Here is a 20214-nt window from a genome sequence, read left to right as displayed (position 1 = left end):
GGCTCAACAAGCCCGTGCTGTCTAACTACACTCATATGACCAATTACTCTACTAACCTGCATGTCTTTGAGATGTGGGAGGAAACTGAATCACCCAGAGAAAACCCATATGGAGAATGTACACACACCTTACAGACAGTGGAAGAATTGAACCAGAGTTGCTAGTGCTATAATAGCATTACGCTACCGTGCCTCCCACTTAATATCCTCCAGCAGCCACAATATGGCCCACTGCAGGCATAAGGCAAAATACCTTATATGATTGGGTGGATGGCTGCTATCAGGATTCAATGTTGAATTTTCCAGATTTAGGCAATTTTCTCTTTTGCCTTTCTGCGTGCCTGTGATTTTGGGTAGTTTTTTGCAACTCACTTACACAACAACATCTCACATCCCTGCTATCAGCAACACAATGCAAACAAAATAGCATAAGCTGTAAGTCATATCTTCTCATTTGGTCTCATCCTAACAGAGATATTCCCTCCCCAAACTTCCTCTGAATCTAATTATGTTTCATCTCTTGCCAAGTTCTGATAAAGGATTTCAGATTGTGAATGTTAATTCTATTACCACAGGTGCTACGTGACCTGTTGACTCTTTTGGCATTTACTATAAGGTTAACATCTTAATCAAATTGACCAAGCATGAAACAAAACCTTGTCATCTGAAAATTTCCTCAGGAACACGCAAACAAGTAAATAGACTAATTTGGCAGTCATCATCCTAATCTTACCTTGTAATAGTTCAAATGGCAAGGTGGGTAACACAAATTCCTTCCTTTGTTGCTCGAGCCTTTTTAGGCGCTCTAATTCTTCCTGCTGCGCTGCTTTGGTTCCAGCTTCAAGTTGGTCCTCCCGTAGTAGCTTTCTGGGACACCAACAAAAAAAAAAAATCAGACATGGGTTCAGTGAACATAGTCCACACTTGACTTATAATCCCACGAATAACCAATACACATCACTGTAAAAGTGCATGTGGTTAAACAAAAACCAAAACCCCAATTAATCAATCTATGACTTCTTGATGTTGTTCCAATAAGGGAAAAAAGAAATGAGTGTTAAAATAACGCCAGCAATATAATCCACCCTGCTTATGGACTGTTTGCCCCACTCTCATCAGGGAAGAGGCTATATGGAGCACCCACTCCAGGACCATTAGACTCAAAAAAGTTACTTCCCCCAGCTGACAGGCTGATCAACACCTCCATCCATTAACCCAAACCACCACCATCACTACATACATATCACCGAGTGTTACTTTATGTACATCAATCAATGTATAAAACAGTTACTTGTACATTGTGGTTTATAGGATTGCTTTCATATTTATAGTTATTGTGTAGTTTTTTATTGTATTCTTTATGATTTTCGTGTTTTTTATGCTGTATCGGATCTGCTGTAACAACCACTTTGTTCTCCTTTACACTCATGTACAAGAGAATGACAATAAATAATCATGAATCTTGAATATCAGTTATATTGTTGTTGGACTTTATATAGAATTGGCAGGGAGGACACCAGGCTCATTACCTGTGTTGGTACCAACTGTTACTGGTTGAGTCCCATTAAGTACTCATTATCTGTGAGTACTTAATGGAGTAAATGCCTGATCTACATTTAGATTTTGTTGTGCCCTTCATATTTTGTCCCCTACATCAAATAAGAAAGAATATAAGCTTTAACAAGTCTGTATTTCCTTATTTTCCATTTATTTTACCTGCGTTTGCTTTTAATTTCCTTATATTCTGTCATCTCTATACATATACTTACGTAAAACTTTTACTGTCACCTTTAACATCTCTGTCAAGGCTTTGCTTATGTCCTTTTATCTTGATCCAATCTCTTGCCTTGTTCATTTATTAGAACTACACAAGTGGAACTGATGCATTTATGGGGTACGTTCTGGTTTTGTATTACACTACACATCTCATCGAAAGATTTCAATGAGGTGCTTGTTGTAACACTTAAATCTGGAGTCTCAGCTGTTCAGTATAGTTTAGTTCATTTGTTACCTCAAACAAGATTTGTTCATATAAACGATTCCCTTCACCATAGGGCATTTCAGATTCAGTACTATAATGGTCACAATTTGTAATCAATCTTTTTACTACTACTTTATTAACTAATCACTTGGGTGTCAGTTCCATTCCAGACTTCAGCCCATAACCATGCTACAAATTGTTAGCAGTACATAAAGAACATAAAAATAATAGCAGGGTAGGCTACTTGGGTGTCAAGGCTGCTCTGCTATTCAATTAGATCATGGCAGATGTGACCAAGGACTCGGTTCCATGTACCTGGCTTTTCCTTATAAATGTTAGTTCCCCTGCTACGCAAAAACCTACAGTATATCTTAAATGTATTTAATGAGGTATCCTCTGCTACTTGACAGATTCACTACTCTCTGGGAAAAGTAGCTCCTTCCCGTCTTCATTCTAAACGTACTCCCCAGAATCTCCTAGTTCTTGTCTCACCTATTAGTTCAATAACTTTCATGCCTATATCTCATCTATACTTTTCAGAATTTTACATGTTTCTAAAAAACATCTTCTGAATTCTAGTAAGTGTGGTTCCAGACAACTCAATCTCTCCTTGTAGGCTAACCTCTTCATTTCCAAAATCGAACTGGTAAACCTCCTCTGTACTGCCTCCAAATCCAATACATCTTTTCTCAAGTAAGGAAAGCACAAATACATACAGTACTCCAGGTGTGGCCTCACCAGTACCCTGTAAAGGTTGAAAACATAACCTTCCTGCTCTTAAATTCAATCCCTCTAGCAATGAAGACCAACATTCCATTTGCCTTGTAAACCAATCTTTGGCAATTTGTATACCAGCACTCCCAAGTCCCTCTGCACAACATCACACAGCAATCTTTCAACATTTAAATAATAATCTAAGATTCTATTTTTTTCCCTTCCAAAGTGGGTGACCTTGCATTTACTGACATTGTACTGCATCAGCAGCCCCCTGCCCACTCTCATATCCTATTTATATCACACTGCAGACTCTTCACATACATTGCACAATGTGCTTTTCCACTTGGTGTGGTGTCATCATGGGTAGCAGATTCCTCTTCCAAAGCGTTAATGTAAATTGTGAACAGTTGCAGGCCAAATACTGACTCCTGTGGAATCTCGCTCACCACTGACTGCCAACCATAGTAACACCCATACAGAACGCAGAATACATTAAAGATGAAATGCCATACTTCACGATTCATACAGCACATATTTTTAATTTTATCTATCATCCTGAGGCCACTTTCCTAGCAACTTAGTTGCACAGAAACTCACTAGTCCATCATTACTGAATAAAATCCTAGGACATTTTAACTTAATCATTGTATCAAAATATATCATGAAATTTGTTACTTTGTGGCAGCAGTACAGTACAAGGCATAAGAAATACTGCAAGTTACAATATAATACAAATGAAAGCTGTAAAAGAGTAACGAGATACCGTCGATGAACTTGTGGACTGTTCATATATCAGATGGCAGAGGGGAAGAAGCTGTTCCTCCATCACACAGACTTCAGCAATTCAAGAAAGCAGCTCACCATTGCCTTATCAATCCCGATAACAGAGGCAACATGATAGTCTTTCAGTAACACACAGATTCCAAGAATGAAGTTTAAAAACAAACAAGAGAAAATCTGCAGATGCTGGAAATCTAAGCAACACACACAAAATGCTGGAGGAACTCAGCAGGCCAGGCAGCATCTATGGAAAAGAGAACAGTCAACATTTCAGGCCCAGACCCTTCACAGGACAGGACTTCTCTAGTCCTGCTGAAGGGTCTCGGCCCGAAACATTGACTGAAATGAAGTTTAAAGAAGTGCTTTTCTACAATATACGGGTGCCCAAAAGTTAGCAAGTGTAGTCTAACCATTTTCTCTTCCAATTCAGTTCTATTCCTTTCATTGTTATGACTTCAATATCAATATTTTAGTACGTTAGTGCTAAATTTAATTTATTGCCTCTATTATAAAAAGCCTTCAATAGCCCTTTTCCTCGAGTTGTCCAACACCCGCTACTTACCTTATTTTTAGTGAAGTCATTGAACAGAAACAGGCCTCTCATTCCATATAGTCTGAGCTGAACTATTACTTTGCCTAGTCTCATCAACCAGGACCATATCCCTCCATACCCCTCCCATACATGTACTTATCCAAACTCCTCTTAAATGTTGCAATCAAACCTGCATCCACCACTTCTGCTCACAGCTCTTTCCACACTCACACTACGCTCTGAGTGAAGATGCTCCTGCCCAGGTTCCCCTTAAACATTTCACCTTTCACCCTTAACCAGTGACCTCTAGTTCTAGTCTCACCAAACCTCAGAGGGAAAAACCCTGCTTGCATTTATCCTATCTATACCCCTCATAATGCAGGATTACCTTGTACTTGGAAATCTACAATCTTGACATGGATCTAATCACAAACACTGAGCACCTTTTTCAGTCCCAAGTCTGAATGCATACATTTCTGTATCATTTCCTCTTTCTTACAAAATTCTCATCCAGCTCCACATTCTGGCCTGCAGCTTTCAATTCTACATCACCTCTTGAAAGGTATTCAAAACACTTTTGTTAGTTCAAAAATTCCAGTGGCTGTTTCACCATGCACTTTACCTGTACTTTCCTTAAAAGGCATCCTTATTTTACTATTTAGTTTTTTAGGATACTAGCATTATTAGCAAGCCCAGCATTTATTGTAACCCTAATAGATGATGGTGGACAACTACTTTCTTGAACCACTGCAGTCCTTCTGCAGAACGTACTTCCACTGCTGTTGAATGGAAAGTCCCGGGAATTAGACCCAGAAAACAATGAAGGGACCAAAAATTATTTCCAAATTCAAACAGTATGAAACTTAGAGGGAATTCAGAGGGAACTTAGTGTTGGTGTTCCGAAAGTACTAACTGCCTTTGTCCTTCACTGCAAATGTTATGGGTTTGGAAGGGCCGTTAAGAGTACCCTGAGCAGGCTCCAATCTGTTTTATGGATGGGACACTGTTGGAGAGGAAATAAATGTTTACAATGGTGAATGCGATGCCAACGCTGGTGGGCTGCCACGCCATATAATTGTGAAATTTCTCATTCACTCAACCAGGAAAGTGGCTAGAATTCCACCACGTCCTTGACTTGTGTTGGTAGAGTTAGAACACAGTGTACAGAACATTGCAGCAAAGCCCTTTGGCCCATGATGTTGTGCTGACTTTTTAAACCTACTCTATAATCAATCTAACTCTTCTCTGCATTTTTCTATCATCCATGTTGTTGTAATGTTAGTATTATTAAAAGTAAGTTAATACTAATCAGGAAGCTGTTGGTAGCAAGAGACGGGGTCTTTACTTCCGCTCTTTTTACTCCCAGTATGCACTGTATATAGTTCCTCCACCCATACCGCACGAGGTACCTGGAAGCCTCTGTATTGTAAATATCATTTGCCGTCCCAGATAAAGAAGCTCTTTTGGCCATCAAGTTGTTGAGTGGTCTTTTTGTAAAGTAGAAGTTACCACACATGTTTTTGATGTAGCTGCTTCTTCCAGCATCCCTGGCAGAGTGTTCCACACAGCCACCACTCACTATATTAAAATCTTACCTCTGACATCTCCCTACACTTTCCTCCAATCACCTTAAAATTATGCCCCTTGTATTAGCCATTTCACCCATGGATATTCACTCTATCTATGCCTTTTATCATCTTGTACACCTCTACCTAAAGTCACCTCTCATCCTCCTTCACATCAGAGAGAAAAGCCCTAGCTCGCCCAACCTATGCTCTCTAAGCCATGCTTTCTAATTCAGGCAGCATCCTGATAAATCTCCTCTGCACCCTCTCTAAAGTCTCCACATCTTTCTTATAATGAGGTGATCAAAACTGAACTCAATACTTCAAATGTGGTTTAACTAGGGTTTTCTAGAGTTGTAACGTTACGTCTTGAACTCAGTGCCTTAACTAATGAAGGCCATACACTTTCATTGAGTCTCACATTGCAGGATACCCCACCAGTGATCTACTCACACCCACACTATTCATGCAACTGATTCAGGGGAATTTCTGGTCAATGGTGATGGAGACTTTTGACCTGATCTGTCGGCTGTGGCACTGCTCACTTCGTCCACTAGTTCTTTTGTTGTCACGCATACACAAAGTGCTGTGATGCAGCTTTGCTCATTTTCATACATGCCTGGTGCTAATCCCCGACCACCTCATTGAATCATGCTTGACCTCCTACCTTGATCTCACACAAAATGCTGAAAAACTCAGTAGGTCGGGCAGCATCCATGGAGGGGAATAAACAGTCAACATTTTGGGCTGAGACTGTCAAGCCAGTCCTAATGAAGGGCCTTGGCCCAAAACATCAAAGCTAGTCCTGACGAAGGGTCCTGGCCAGAAACGTCAACACGTGGATTGATATCCAGCTTTGAGATGCCAGATCTAACCAGCATTTAGAATGGTTATCATACCACAGAGTGCCACACACACAGTACAGGTTGATACTGCCCAAATTCCATCTCTTTTGAAAACACTTCCCATAATTTCACATCATCAGGGAAATGGGCTCACTTTTACTTATAGGTGATTTTGCAACTTTAAAACAAACAAACAAACACACACACACAAAACTATTTGTTACAATCCAATGAAATTTAGGGCACTTGAAACATTGAGTACAAGTAGCAACTTTGTACAAGCATGACTCAAAGTCGATGGTTAAAATGCTTCCCTTTCTAATACGTGCTCTTCTGTTGGATTTCATATTCAATCATTCAGAACTTAAATCTTTTTGACTAACACACACCTGTACATCTCACAGGATAAACACAAGGACAATTCAATACTTGAACTTGCTCTGACATTCGTCTGACCTTGGATCATTTTCCTGCCTGTGATATAATTCACAGTGCCCTTGTAGCTGATAAACCTATCACAGCATTTACATGAGTCAGCATTCTCATCTCCTAGGAATAGAGAATTCCAAAGATCGACAACCATTTGGCCACACATTTACCATTTGTGATATTACATTATTTTTAACTCCCCCCCCCCCAGTATTTTTAAAGCCTAATACTAACAATGTTAGGAATGTTTTTAGTGTGTCCTACTGTGACGAATAATGCAAAATTTTAGCCTAAAAACTAACTGTTCATTAGTTACCGTTTCAGCTAAGGGACCACTGTTCACTCTCTTCCTCTTGACGTACAATCCTTTCAAGTTTACACAATATAACACGCACAACACACTGGAGGAACTCTGCAGGTTGGGCAGCATCCGTGGAAACAAACAGTCAACGTTTCGGGCCGAGACACTTTGTCAGGACTGAAGAGGGAGGGGAGGGTGGGTAGGAGTAGGCTGGTAGGTGCCAGGTGAAAAACCAGTAAAGGGAAAGGTCAAGAGTTGGGGGAGGGGATAGGCAGGAAAGGTGAAGAAGGAATGTAAGGGGAAAGCACTGTGTAGTAGGAGGTGGAACCATGAGGGAAGTGATAGGCAACTGGAGGAGGAGGCAGTGAAACTGGGATGGGGGAAGGGAGGGGCAGGGAATTAACAGCATGTTGTGCATGTTGCTTTGACTCCAGCATCTGCAGAGTATTTTGTGTTTACACTCAATAAATATACTTACGCCCACTCTTCCAATTTTGAAGCTAGCTTCTAAAAGTTGTCTCCAATGGACTGCCCTTGCTTAAATTCTAGCTTCTGACTTTGGCTTGTGACCTATAAATCTCTTGTGAAATTCTATTCTATGATCATTTGACCTCCTACAGAAATCCTTTACCAGCTAGTCCTGTCTCATCACACATGGTGTCTCTGAATTTGCTTATTCCCAGTTCTGTTCACAATCCTTTGTCCCAGGAAACTTGCCTTAAATGCCCTCAATGAACTTGTCCTCAAGACTGTATGAGTTTCCTAGTCTATATGGAATTAGTTCCCTTCAGTAATGTTGCATTGCCTTTGTTGAAGCTCCTAATATTTCCCAACTAGCATTCTAACTCTGTAGCTATTGTTAGAGACCATAAAGACTACTCCCATAAGGCTTTTCTAATCATTGTAATCTCCAAAGCAATACCACTACTTGATTTTCTAAGCCAAAATCATTTCTCCATGCAGTGATATTATCCTTTTCCAAAACTTGTACTCATAGTCAGTTCTCTGCTATACTATGCAATCAATGTTATATAAAACTATTAATTTCTATTTGTGATACTAACTTATCTCTTATAAATATGTCACACATTCAGACATTGGCAATTTTCTCTGGTTTTTATCATGGGCTTGTGAGAAAACAAAACAGGTCAGCCAGGATTCTTGCTGCTTTTTACTGCATAGTGATTAAAGATCACTTGTACTGTTCCAGATTCCAGTATTTGCAGTCCCTCGAGTCTCTTTGTGATTAAAAATCACACAGCTGTGAACAATGGATAGACAAACAATTTAGTCTGGTCACATATTATGACCAGTAGGAAACTCACTCTGGTGATCCATAGAATCACTTCCAGTTGTTACATTCAGCCCTTTATCTCATCCACCTATCACATCCCAGCTTCTTACTTCATCTCCCCCCTACCTCACCCAACTGGTTTCACCTATCATTTGCCAGTCTGTGCTCCTTCACCTTCCCTACCTTCTTATTCTGGCTTCTTCCCCCTTCTTTTCCAGTCCTGATGCAGGGTCGCAGCCCAAAACGTCGACTGTTTATTCCCCTCCATAGATGCTGCCTGACACATTCCGTTTTCCAGCATTTTGAATTTGTTTACTAGTGAAAGTAGTTTTGAAGTTGTGAATTTAATGTTCTGATCAGGTTCTACAACAAAACTGGTAATACTGCTCACTGTCGCTGCTGGATGATATGCATATATTCCTCATAAATTTTCATGGTATTTACCAGGTTCTATGTTACATATGACTCTGCTCTGATTCAAGCAGCAGAGGCCAACTTGCTTCATATTTGCTGTATCTAAATGGTTTCACATATTCACAGGACAAAGCATATGACTTCCTTGCTGTCTCATTGACACAGTGAAACTTCCAAGTTACACTGCTCAGTTACATCAGAGTTTTAAAGAAATGGCTTGGTGAAATCAGGGAAAATTGCAGGCAAGTTAAAATCAGGACTGATAAATGCAGACCCAACAATTCTCAACACAATCCATGACAAAGAAACCCATTTGACTGACATCGTAACCATTCATTCCTTCCACTCAGCTCTCAGTGGCCGCAATGTGTACCACCCTACATACTCTAGCTCCTTCTAGGCTACTTAACTAACTCCAACAACAAATCTCAAACCCACGACCACAATCAGTGAGGTCAATGCAGCAAATACATAGGACCTTCACTGTCTGCACATTCTCTGTCCAGATACACGCAATCCTGGCTAACAATACGGAAATATATCCCAGGCCCTTTGTCGTTGTTGGATCTAAATATTGGAACTCACTGCCCAATAGCACTATGGTAATAATGAATATAGAAAATGCTGGAAATAATCAGGTCAGGCCATTTCTCTGGGAGGAAAAACACAGCTACTGTTACAATTTGAAGACTCCTCATCAATAGGGTATTGTGGTAGAAACTTCACCAGAAGGACTGTTGCAATTGAAGAATTGACAATGGCAAAGTTGCTGCCCCACAAGCCAAGTGTTGCAGGTTCAATCCCAACTTCTGGTGTCACCTGCATAGGTGTCTGTGCTGTATCTGTGACCTTCTCATGGGCATTTAGAAATGGACAATAAATGCCCAGATCCCAAAACTAAGTATGAAAAATCATAAACACATACTGTGAAAGCACAAAATAGGTCAAGCCAACAATAAATTATTGCAAAAATTCCAAAATAATTTGCTCCTGCTTTTATGCTTACTATAAACAGAAAACAGGCAAAACCCTCCCAACCATTGAGCACATCTACATGAAACATTGCCGTAGAAAAACAGCATCCATCATCAAAGAGTCTTAACACCCACGGAATGCTCTTGGCTCACTGTTGCCATCAGATAGAAGGTACAAGAGCCTCACCACCAGATTTAAGAATTGTTACTTAAACAAAAGTTGTTCAAGAACAGCTCTGAACAAGAGGGGATAGCTACACTCATTTAAGTGCTCTGTTATATTATTTCATGCTCATTATTTATTGAAATTTATTTATATCTGCATTTGCATAGTTTGTTTACAGTTACTGCTCTATAGATTTGCTAACTATGCCAGCAGAAAAAAGAATTTCATGGTTGTATGTGGTGACATGTATGCACTTTGGTAATAAATTTTACTTTGAACTTTGAATCTATATTATTTCAAGTACACCTATAATAAATCCAGATTAAAGCTTTATCTAATGCTTTAAACATAGAACAGTATAGGCCCTGGAGCCCACGATGTTGTGTCAACCTTAAGCCTACTCTAAGATCAATCCAATCCTTCTCTCGTTCATGGCCCTCTGTTTTCCTATTATCCATGTGCCTAAGAATTTCTTAAGTGCCTACTGTATCTGCTTCTACCATCACCCCTGGCAGGGAGTAACACACATTTATCACTCTCTATGTAAGTACATTCTCCAAACATCTTAATTATATCCCTTTGTTTCAGCCATTTCTGCCCTGGGCTTAAAAAAAGTCACTGGCAATCCACTTGATCTACTGTATGCCTCTTATCATCCTGTACACCTCTATCAAGTCACTTCTTACCCTCCTTTATTCCAAAGAGAAAAGCCCTAGTTTGTTCAATATGCCTTCACAAGACACGTTCTCTAATCCAAGCAGCATCCTGGTAATTCTCCACTGCACACTAACGCTTCTGCATCCTTCCTGATCAGAAATGAATATAATATTCCAAGTTTTGACAAAAAGTTTCTTAAAGTGTTCTATATTTAGTGCATTACATAAGGGACCTTCAACCTTTACAGCTTAGTAATTTCTGAACACAGTTTGCTTTCCTAATCAAACTGCTTAATGTCTTCAGAACTAAACCTTCTGCAACATCTCCTATCCTGATACAAGTATCCGGAATAAAGAACAAGCTTGCACAGCTAGCTCCACAGAACTTTACACCAGAACCTGTGTGCATAACAGAAAATTACTGCCTGTGCTTTACCAGAACTTAAAGATCAAGGAGGCAGAACTTGCTGTACCGGATGTTTCTTCTCATGTGGACAGACTTTGTTGACCTTTTCCTCTTGCCATTCACTGAGCCCGTCTGTTTCTTTTCATTCTGTGATGAGGTAGTTGAAGTGGAACAGTTCCATCCCCTGGTATCAGGCTGTGGGGAATGCTCAGAACTGACAGGAGTGAGCTCAGAATCATCTGAAAGAAAGAATGGGAAGAGGAGCTGAAATCTATTAACAACACACACAAAATGCTGGAGGAACTCAGCAGACCAAGCAAAATCTATGGAAAAGAGTACAGATGATGTTTTGGGTCGAAACCCTATGGCAGGGTGGAAATCTATTAACTCAGAGTTTCTCTTTTCATGTGCTCAAGGAAAAAGCACAAATTTTCAAAGGGCTTTATGCTTTATCCACAGTTTACTCTGCTTAGTGGAAAAACACAATTAAAAGCAATAAACAAAGAAAATGCTGGAAATACTCAGCAAGTCAGGCAGAATCTGTAGAAAGAGAAGCAATTAATGTTTCAGGTCCATGCCTCTCCTTCAGAACCATTGACAACAAAACTGATTTCAGAAAATAAAATACCAAACCACGTTAGAAGCTTAGAAGCCTATGGCATTAAGATGTTTTGATGCTTTTGCACAATTTTCAAACAGAATTTTCTGAGACTAAAACAAAGTATCTTGAGATTTTTATTTGTGGAGCAATGGTGTTTTATTAGTCTGCTACAAGAGACCAAAACACGCATGAAAAAAAGTTAGATAGCTGCTAAGGTCACTGGGGAATGCAACAGTTACTGTATATCAAGTCAAAGTAAGGAGGTACATCATTCCAGTAAGGCAATGGGTAGATTGATCAGTATAAAAGGTTAAATTGCTAATGTTAAGAATGCAAACATATTAATAAAACATTGAAGTCACTTTCACTTCTGGTACTATTTTCCATTATACAGCAGAGGTACTCCACCATAAATAATCAAACCTGTGGAGGGAATGAACACTGTAAGTGTTGAGAATAATCATGGTGGAGATGTTCCTGCCTACCCTTACTGATCGCGGTCTACTGCTGCTAGAGGCATGACAGAGGTAAGCGATGACAGGGTGTGGATGTTTTTGATAAGGGAGTACTTAGAGATTACATTCTTGGAGGATTGTCCAGTGAGAGCATACGTGTAGGTTAGAAACAAAAAGGGGAGAGTCACTCTTGTGGGGCTGTATTTTAGAGACCCTCATAGTTGTAAAAATAATAGGGTTGTAATTGGTGAGAGATTTTAATTTCCGCAGTAATGACTGGGCCACCCAGTGCTAAGGGCCTGATTGTGACAGAATTTGTGAAATGTGTCCAAGAAAGTTTCCTCTGTCAATTTATAAAGGGCCTGACTCGGAAGGGTGCAATTTTAGACCTCCTCTTAGGGAACAAGGCAGGGCAAGTAAAACGGCAGTCAGGATACACTCCAAAGCATGGCTCCCAACCTCTTCTGTGTCATGGAGCCTTACCATTAACCGAGGGGTCAGTGCATCCCAGATTGGGAACAGCTGCTCTAAAGTGAGGATACACTCCTCATGGGATCAGCAATGGAGAAGTACTGCAGTTTAATTTGAGAAGGGTAGATTTAATCATGCTAACTATATTAAAGTTTGTTAAAGCTGCCTGACTTGCTGAGTTCTTCCATCATTTAGTGTGTTGCTCAAGCCTTCTAACATCTCTTGTGCTTAGCATATTTTGCAGGCTTTAGGTCATTGTATTATGAAAAACATTTATAGGCAACGGAGAGGTCACAGGAAGGATTTTCAAGAATGTTACCAAAAATGTGAGCTACACATATCATGAAAGGTTTAAGAGAAAAATCTCTTTTCTACTACAATTCTTTAAAATGTTTAGGAATTTTTCTGTGAGGAAGAACATAAGTGAAGGCCATCATTAAAGGAAAGTAATACTGATACAGAGAATTCACAATATACTCCTTTTGGAAGAAAACAGTGTAAATGTATTTGAGGGAACACACATATGAGGGATAAGGAAACAAATATGAAGACGAGGACAGAAGTTGTGTTGAAAGGCATATTTCTGCACTGTATACAAAACTATCTAGTACCTCCTTCCAACATACCAAAACTCGGGAAGAGACGATGTCTTAAACCTTCATACCTGGGTAAATAAGGGCAATACTTTCTTTCCTCATTCTCCCACTTAATTTTAAAACAAAGCTTTAAAATCAAATTTGTTTTGCATTAACAACACACTTCAAAATGATGCATATTACATAATCAGAAGGAGAAGCTTCATTTGCTTATTAGTAAATAAACAGTTCAATCCAGGTTACACTGATGGAATGTATTCAGTCCACTATTTTGTGCTCAATAAAGAGTCCATTTTCAATATTTAACTATTATATATTTGTCACTGCCCGATTTTGTTATTTAGTTGTTAAAACAAAATCCACCCAGAACAGCTGACAACAGCTTTTCCTCAGGTTAAGGTTTGGCTGGGCGAAGAGAGATCACTTTTTCTCATTTTAAAATCATTTTATTAATTATTATTGGAGATTAACAAAAAAAGATACATTAAGTCAATATGTCATTATATACAATAAGGAATTAAATTAGCAAATAACTGATTAACAAATCTAAGCAAATATCTATAAGTGAAAATAAAGTGTTAATAATATTTTTTTGAAAGAAAAAGGAAAAAAAACCCCTACTAACTAAAAAATACCCTACTAACTGAAAAAAAAACACAAAGAAAATAAAAACCCTATTGGGAGCACAACCCCAGAGCTATACGTCATACAAGCTTCCATAAAAAAACACCAATCTGCCAACTCAAATCCACTTAAAGAAAAATCGGAAGGAAACCATATCCAAGATGGCGGCATGACGCAGCTTGCAGCGGCCACTCCGGAACTGATTATCTGTTATTTGTGAAGTGGGGTGCCGTGCGCAATCATAAGCGATTGAAAATGGACATGGAAGCACGGAGAAACATCCGGAAATTCCAGGAAGACCTTCTTCGTTGCTGCTGCTGCTGTGAGGTTCGGGACTCTGCTGGGAAGAACAGGCCCCCAGTCCTCGGGGTCGCACTGCCGTTGGCGGGGCCATCCTAATATGCTCGGCAGAGGATGGTGCTCAGAGAAGCTGTGCCGGAGGGGATGGTCGTCGGCTCGGAGGTTCAACGGACTCGGAGTCCTTTCGACGGACTCAGGTTGCTTTCGATGTGTACTGCGTCTGTGAGGCAGGTTTCGACGGAGCTTCCATTATGTGCTGCATTTGCGAGGCTGAGTTGGGCGGCGCCTTGGAAGTCGATAGCGGGGGTATTCCCTTCTGCCACCGGCATGGGATGGCAAGTCTGTCGGGACCCTGGGGACTTGTGGAAACTGTGGTGATTTCTTTTGAACTTACAGTCCTTTAACATCTTGGACTATTTTTACTGTGCCCATAGTCTGTTTTTTTTTTATCAATTATGCTATCGTTTGCACTGTTGTAACTATATGTTGTAATTATGTGGTTTTGTGCAGGTCTTGTAGCTTTAGCTTTTGGTCTTGTTTTTGTCTGGTGGTTTTGGAGCTCCTTTCTGGGAAACACGCTAGACGGTAGCGCTATATTAATACGCAGCAGCCTCTTCGGACTCTGGATTGGGGATTGCCAAACGTTATGTGGATTTTCTGGTGTAGTCTGTTTTGTCATATGCTTTTGTGATATTCTGGGGGAACAATGTCTCATTTTTTAACTGCATTGCATTTGTGGTTTCTAAAGGACAATAAACTGAATCTGAATATTAATTAACTCAAATCAAATGATAGTCGCGGCCAAATGAACCCCACCTTTTCTCAAAATCAAATCGAGGATCGAAAGTTCGATTTCTGATTTTCTGCAAACTAAGACATAACATCACCTGAGAAAACCATTGTATCAAAGTAGGATCAGAAGCATCTCTCCATTTCAACAAAATAGCCCTTCTGGCCAATAATGTAACAAATGCAATTACATGTTGGTCTGATGGAGAAATACCTTGAATATATTGAGGGACTATACCAAATAAAACTGTCAATTTATTGGGTTGTAAATTCATTTTTAAAACTTTAGTTCACTTTTTCTGAGTTTCTGTACTCCTTACTTTAGAAACACCCCACCATCTTCAATAAGCAAGCAAGCAATTCAGTGATTGCAAAGGGATTAAGGCAAAAGTAAATTGAATTGTGTGCTCAGAAAGGAAGCGCATCATTGAAATCAGAAATGTTCACCATGATTAATCGCAAGACTGTTCTCTCGAAGATTTGACGATCATCAATTAAAAGGTTATTTTCACTTTATTATATTATTTTCTCTGAGTGAACAAGTCAAGCTCATATTATGTCACTCTTACATCTTGCGGTAGATTAAGGGACAGTTAAATGAAAACAGTGTAGAAATAAATTAAAAAACAAGAGTGCTAGGTGACGCCAAAGTTTGTTTTTAAATGGTTTCAATGAAAAGGAAGTAGTGCTGAGGCATTTCTAAATGGATTTCACTGAAGTAAGGTAAGTGAGGAAGAAATATTTTTTAAAGAAATATCAAACACGAACATTGCACTACCTTGTCCATTTTATCATCCACAGGGGATGTTTACAGAGAAAAATTAAAAGTGGGTGAGATCCAAACAAGATCATGACCCTGCACTCAATAACAGAAATTGCTTGAGATACTCAGGTCAGGCAGTATCAGCAAGGGAGAAATTGAGTTAAGGTTTCAGGTCGATGACCCTGAGAATCCAGTTGACAAATGCTGCTAGTGTTGAATGGTTGTTAACTGTAGATGATCTTTCTGGTGTCGTCTGAAAGCTCTTGGTTTTCATCTTCCACATACATTCTCGCCACCCATCCCATCTCACCTCAGCAGCTGAGAATACATTTATTCTCTCCACCTTTTCAAAACCGATGAAAGGTCTTCAAACCAAAATATTAATTCAATTTCTCTCTCCAGAGATATTACCAATCCTCCAGCAATACCTAATTTTAATATGAAATTTCCAGCATATACAAATTTTTTATTTTTGTCCTATCCATATGCATACCCAAAAAGAATGTACTGCATAAAAATAGTCTTGAACTTGATAGATGAAATCCAGCATAGCAGCAACACCTTCACTAACTCTAATCAGGTCATGGGTTAACCAGAATGAAGGTGTGGACAGAACTTTTAACAACATAGTTGTGGTCCTAGCTTTACTATCTGTTCTTTTATTTGATGTATTTGTGAATGTACTTGTATTTTGTGCACTGGGTCTAAGTCAAGAGCATACTCTCAAGCCAATTGCTGGTAAATTCCAGCACATTTATGTTCTACTTCTGGACTCCATGTAGGGTCCAAAAACAGAGCATAATGACTGATCCCTGATGGCATTTGCAGCTAGTTCAGGATTTCTGCATTTGAAAGTGTGAAATCTTGAATGATAGCATTATATGGCTGCAGATAATCTTTGATTTAAGAACGAACAATTAATATTTTTTGTTGCAACTCCATTGACCCTTTAGGATACATTTGTCATTTGAACAAATGGTGCAAGGGGGAGGGATTCAAATTTCTGGGGCATTGGAACCAGTTCTGGGAGAGGTGGGACCGGTATAAACAGGACGGTCTGCACCTGGGCTGGACTGGAACCAATGTCCTAGGGGGAGCGTTTGCTACTGCTGTTCAGGAGGCTTTAAACTAATGTGGCAGGGGGATGGGAACAAGTGCAGAGAGACAGAGGGGTGTAAAATGAGGGTAGAAGCAAAAAGTAGTAATGTGAAAAGTAAAAGTGGCAGGCAGGCAAATCCAGGGCAAAAAGCAAAAAGAGCCACTTTTCAACATAATCGTATAAGGGCTAAGAGTGTTGTAAAAACAAGCCTGAAGGCTTTGTGTGTCAATGCGAGGAGCATTCGTAACAAGGTGGATAAATTGAATGTGCAGATAGTTATTAATGAATATGATATAGTTGGGATCACAGAGACATGGCTCCAGGGTGACCAAGGATGGGAGCTCAACATCCAGGGATATTCAATATTCAGGAGGGATAGACAGGAAAGAAAAGGAAGTGGGGTAGCATTGCTGGTTAGAGAGGAGATTAACGCAATAGAAAGGAAGGACATTAGCCTGGAGGATGTGGAATCGATATGGGTAGAGCTGCATAACACTAAGGGGCAGAAAATGCTGGTGGGAGTTGTGTACAGGCCACCTAACAGTAGTAGTGAGGTTGGGGATGGCATTAAACAGGAAATTAGAAATGCATGCAATAAAGGAACAGTAGTTATAATGGGTGACTTCAATCTACATATAGATTGGGTGAACCAAATTGGTAAGGGTGCTGAGGAAGAGGATTTCTTGGAACATATGCGGGATGGTTTTCTGAACCAACATGTCGAGGAACCAACTAGAGAGCAGGCCATTCTAGATTGGGTATTGAGCAATGAGGAAGGGTTAGTTAGCAATTTTGTCGTGCGAGGCCCCTTGGGTAAGAGTGACCATAATATGTTGGAATTCTTCATTAAGATGGAGAGTGACATAGTTAACTCAGAACCAAAGGTTCTGAACTTAAAGAAGGGTAACTTTGAGGGTATGAGACGTGAATTAGCTAAGATAGACTGGCAAATGATACTTAAAGGGTTGACGGTGGATATGCAATGGCAAGCATTTAAAGATCGCATGGATGAACTACAACAATTGTTCATCCCAGTTTGGCAAAAGAATAAACCAGGGAAGGTAGTGCACCCATGGCTGACAAGGGAAATTAGAGATAGTATCAAGTCCAAAGAAGAAACATATAAATTAGCCAGAAAAAGCGGCACACCTGAGGACTGGGAAAAATTCAGAGACCAGTAGAGGAGGACAAAGGGCTTAGTTAGGAAAGGGGAAAAAGATTATGAGAGAAAGCTGGCAGCGAACATAAAAACTGACTGTAAAAACTTTTATAGATATGTGAAAAGAAAAAGATTGGTCAAGACAAATGTAGGTCCTTTACAGTCAGAAACAGGTGAATTGATCATAGGGAACAAAGACGTGGCAGACCAATTGAATAACTACTTTGGTTCTGTCTTCACTAAGGACGACATAAATAATCTTCTGGAAATAGTAAGGGACTGAGGGTCTAGTGAGATGGAGGAACTTAGGGAAATACATGTCAGTAGGGAAGTGGTGTTAGGTAAATTGAAGGGATTAAAGGCAGATAAATCCCCAGGGCCAGATAGTCTGCATCCCAGAGTGCTTAAGGAAGTAGCCCAAGAAATAGTGGATGCATTAGTGATAATTTTTCAAAACTCCTTAGATTCTGGATTAGTTCCTGAGGATTGGAGGGTGGCTAATGTAAACCCACTTTTTAAAAAAGGAGGGAGCGAGAAACCAGGGAATTATAGACCGGTTAGTCTGACATCGGTGGTGGGGAAAATGCTAGAGTCGGTTATCAAAGATGTGATAACAGCACATTTGGAAAGAGGTGAAATCATCAGACAAAGTCAGCATGGATTTGTGAAAGGAAAATCATGTCTGACGAATCTTATAGAATTTTTTGAAGATGTAACTAGTAGAGTGGATTGGGGAGAGCCAGTGGATGTGGTATATTTAGATTTTCAAAAGGCTTTTGACAAGCTCCCACACAGGTGATTAGTGTGCAAACTTAAAGCACACGGTATTGGGGGTATGGTATTGATATGGATAGAGAATTGGTTGGCAGACAGGAAGCAAAGAGTGGGAGTAAACGGGACCTTTTCAGAATGGCAGGCAGTGACTAATGTGGTACCGCAAGGAACAGTGCTGGGACCCCAGTTGTTTACAATATATATTAATGATTTAGACAAGGGAATTAAATGCAGCATCTCCAAGTTTGTGGATGACACGAAGCTGGGCGGCGGTGTTAGCTGTGAGGAGGATGCTAAGAGGATGCAGGGTGACTTGGATAGGTTAGGTGAGTGGGCAAATTCATGGCAGATGCAATTTAATGTGGATAAATGTGAGGTTATCCACTTTGGTTGCAAGAACAGGGAAACAGATTATTATCTGAACGGTGGTCGATTAGGAAAAGGGGAGATGCAACGAGACCTGGGTGTCATTGTACACCAGTCATTGAAGGTGGGCATGCAGGTACAGCAGGCGGTGAAAAAGGCAAATGGTATGTTGGCATTCATAGCAAAAGGATTTGAGTACAGGAGCAGGGAGGTTCTACTGCAGTTGTACAAGGCTTTGGTGGGAGGTTCTACTGCAGTTGTACAAGGCCTTGGTGAGACCATACCTAGAATATTGTGTGCAGTTTTGGTCCCTTAATCTGAGGAAAGACATTCTTGCCATAGAGGGAGTACAGAGAAGGTTCACCAGATTGATTCCTGGGATGGCAGAACTTTGATATGAAGAAAGACGTGATCGACTAGGCTTATACTCACTGGAATTTAGAAGATTGACGGGGATCTTATTGAAACGTATAAAATTCTAAAGGGATTGGACAGGTTAGATACAGGAAGATTGTTTCCGATGTTGGGGAAGTCCAGAACGAGGGGTCACAGTTTAAGTATAAAGGGGAAGCCTTTTAGGACCGAGATGAGGAAAAACTTCTTCACACAGAGAGTGGTGAATCTGTGGAATTCTCTGCCACAGGAAACAATTGAGGCCGGTTCACTGGCTATATTTAAGAGGAAGTTAGATATGGCCCTTGTGGCTAAAGAGATCGGGGGTATGGAGAGAAAGCAGGTACAGGGTTCTGATTTGGATGATCAGCCATGATCATACTGAATGGTGGTACAGGTTCGAAGGGCCAAATGGCCTACTCCTGCTCCTATTTTCTATGTTTCTATGAACAACATGCCAACTCAGCCCATAATGCTTTTCATTCTTTCTACCACACTTTCTGATTCCATCAAGATCAAAGTGTTCTGCTTGCTATTGGGATTCATAATTTATCTGCAATCTTTTAAGATGGTTTAATATCCCAGCAGCTCTTAAAACTGTCCCTCCAGTAAGAATTACAATAGCTACAACCATTAATATTAAACTGAATATTATGAATAGAAGTGAAAAATGTTTGGCATCACATAGCCGTTAGCACAATCACTATTGTAGCGCCAGCGATCACCAAAGTTTGATTCCAGCCACTGTCTGTGAAGAGTTTGTCT

General features: G+C 40.0%; 1 protein-coding gene across 3 annotated transcripts in view; it reads right to left on the bottom strand.

The window, feature by feature from the left end:
* Positions 1–20214, bottom strand: part of rad54l2 (RAD54 like 2) — a 191792-nt gene that overhangs the window by 82091 nt on the left and 89487 nt on the right. For all 3 annotated transcript variants that reach the window (XM_073072525.1, XM_073072527.1, XM_073072526.1), the window contains exons 3-4: positions 11127–11298; positions 733–866 (exon numbers count right to left, since the gene is read on the bottom strand). In XM_073072525.1, the coding sequence (XP_072928626.1) occupies positions 733–866; positions 11127–11298 (306 nt within the window). The remainder of the gene's footprint in view (positions 1–732; positions 867–11126; positions 11299–20214) is intronic.

The sequence above is a fragment of the Hemitrygon akajei genome, chromosome 19 (genome assembly GCF_048418815.1).
Source record: "Hemitrygon akajei chromosome 19, sHemAka1.3, whole genome shotgun sequence".
Classification (NCBI taxonomy): domain Eukaryota; kingdom Metazoa; phylum Chordata; class Chondrichthyes; order Myliobatiformes; family Dasyatidae; genus Hemitrygon; species Hemitrygon akajei.
This window is presented reverse-complemented; position numbering and strand designations above follow the sequence as displayed.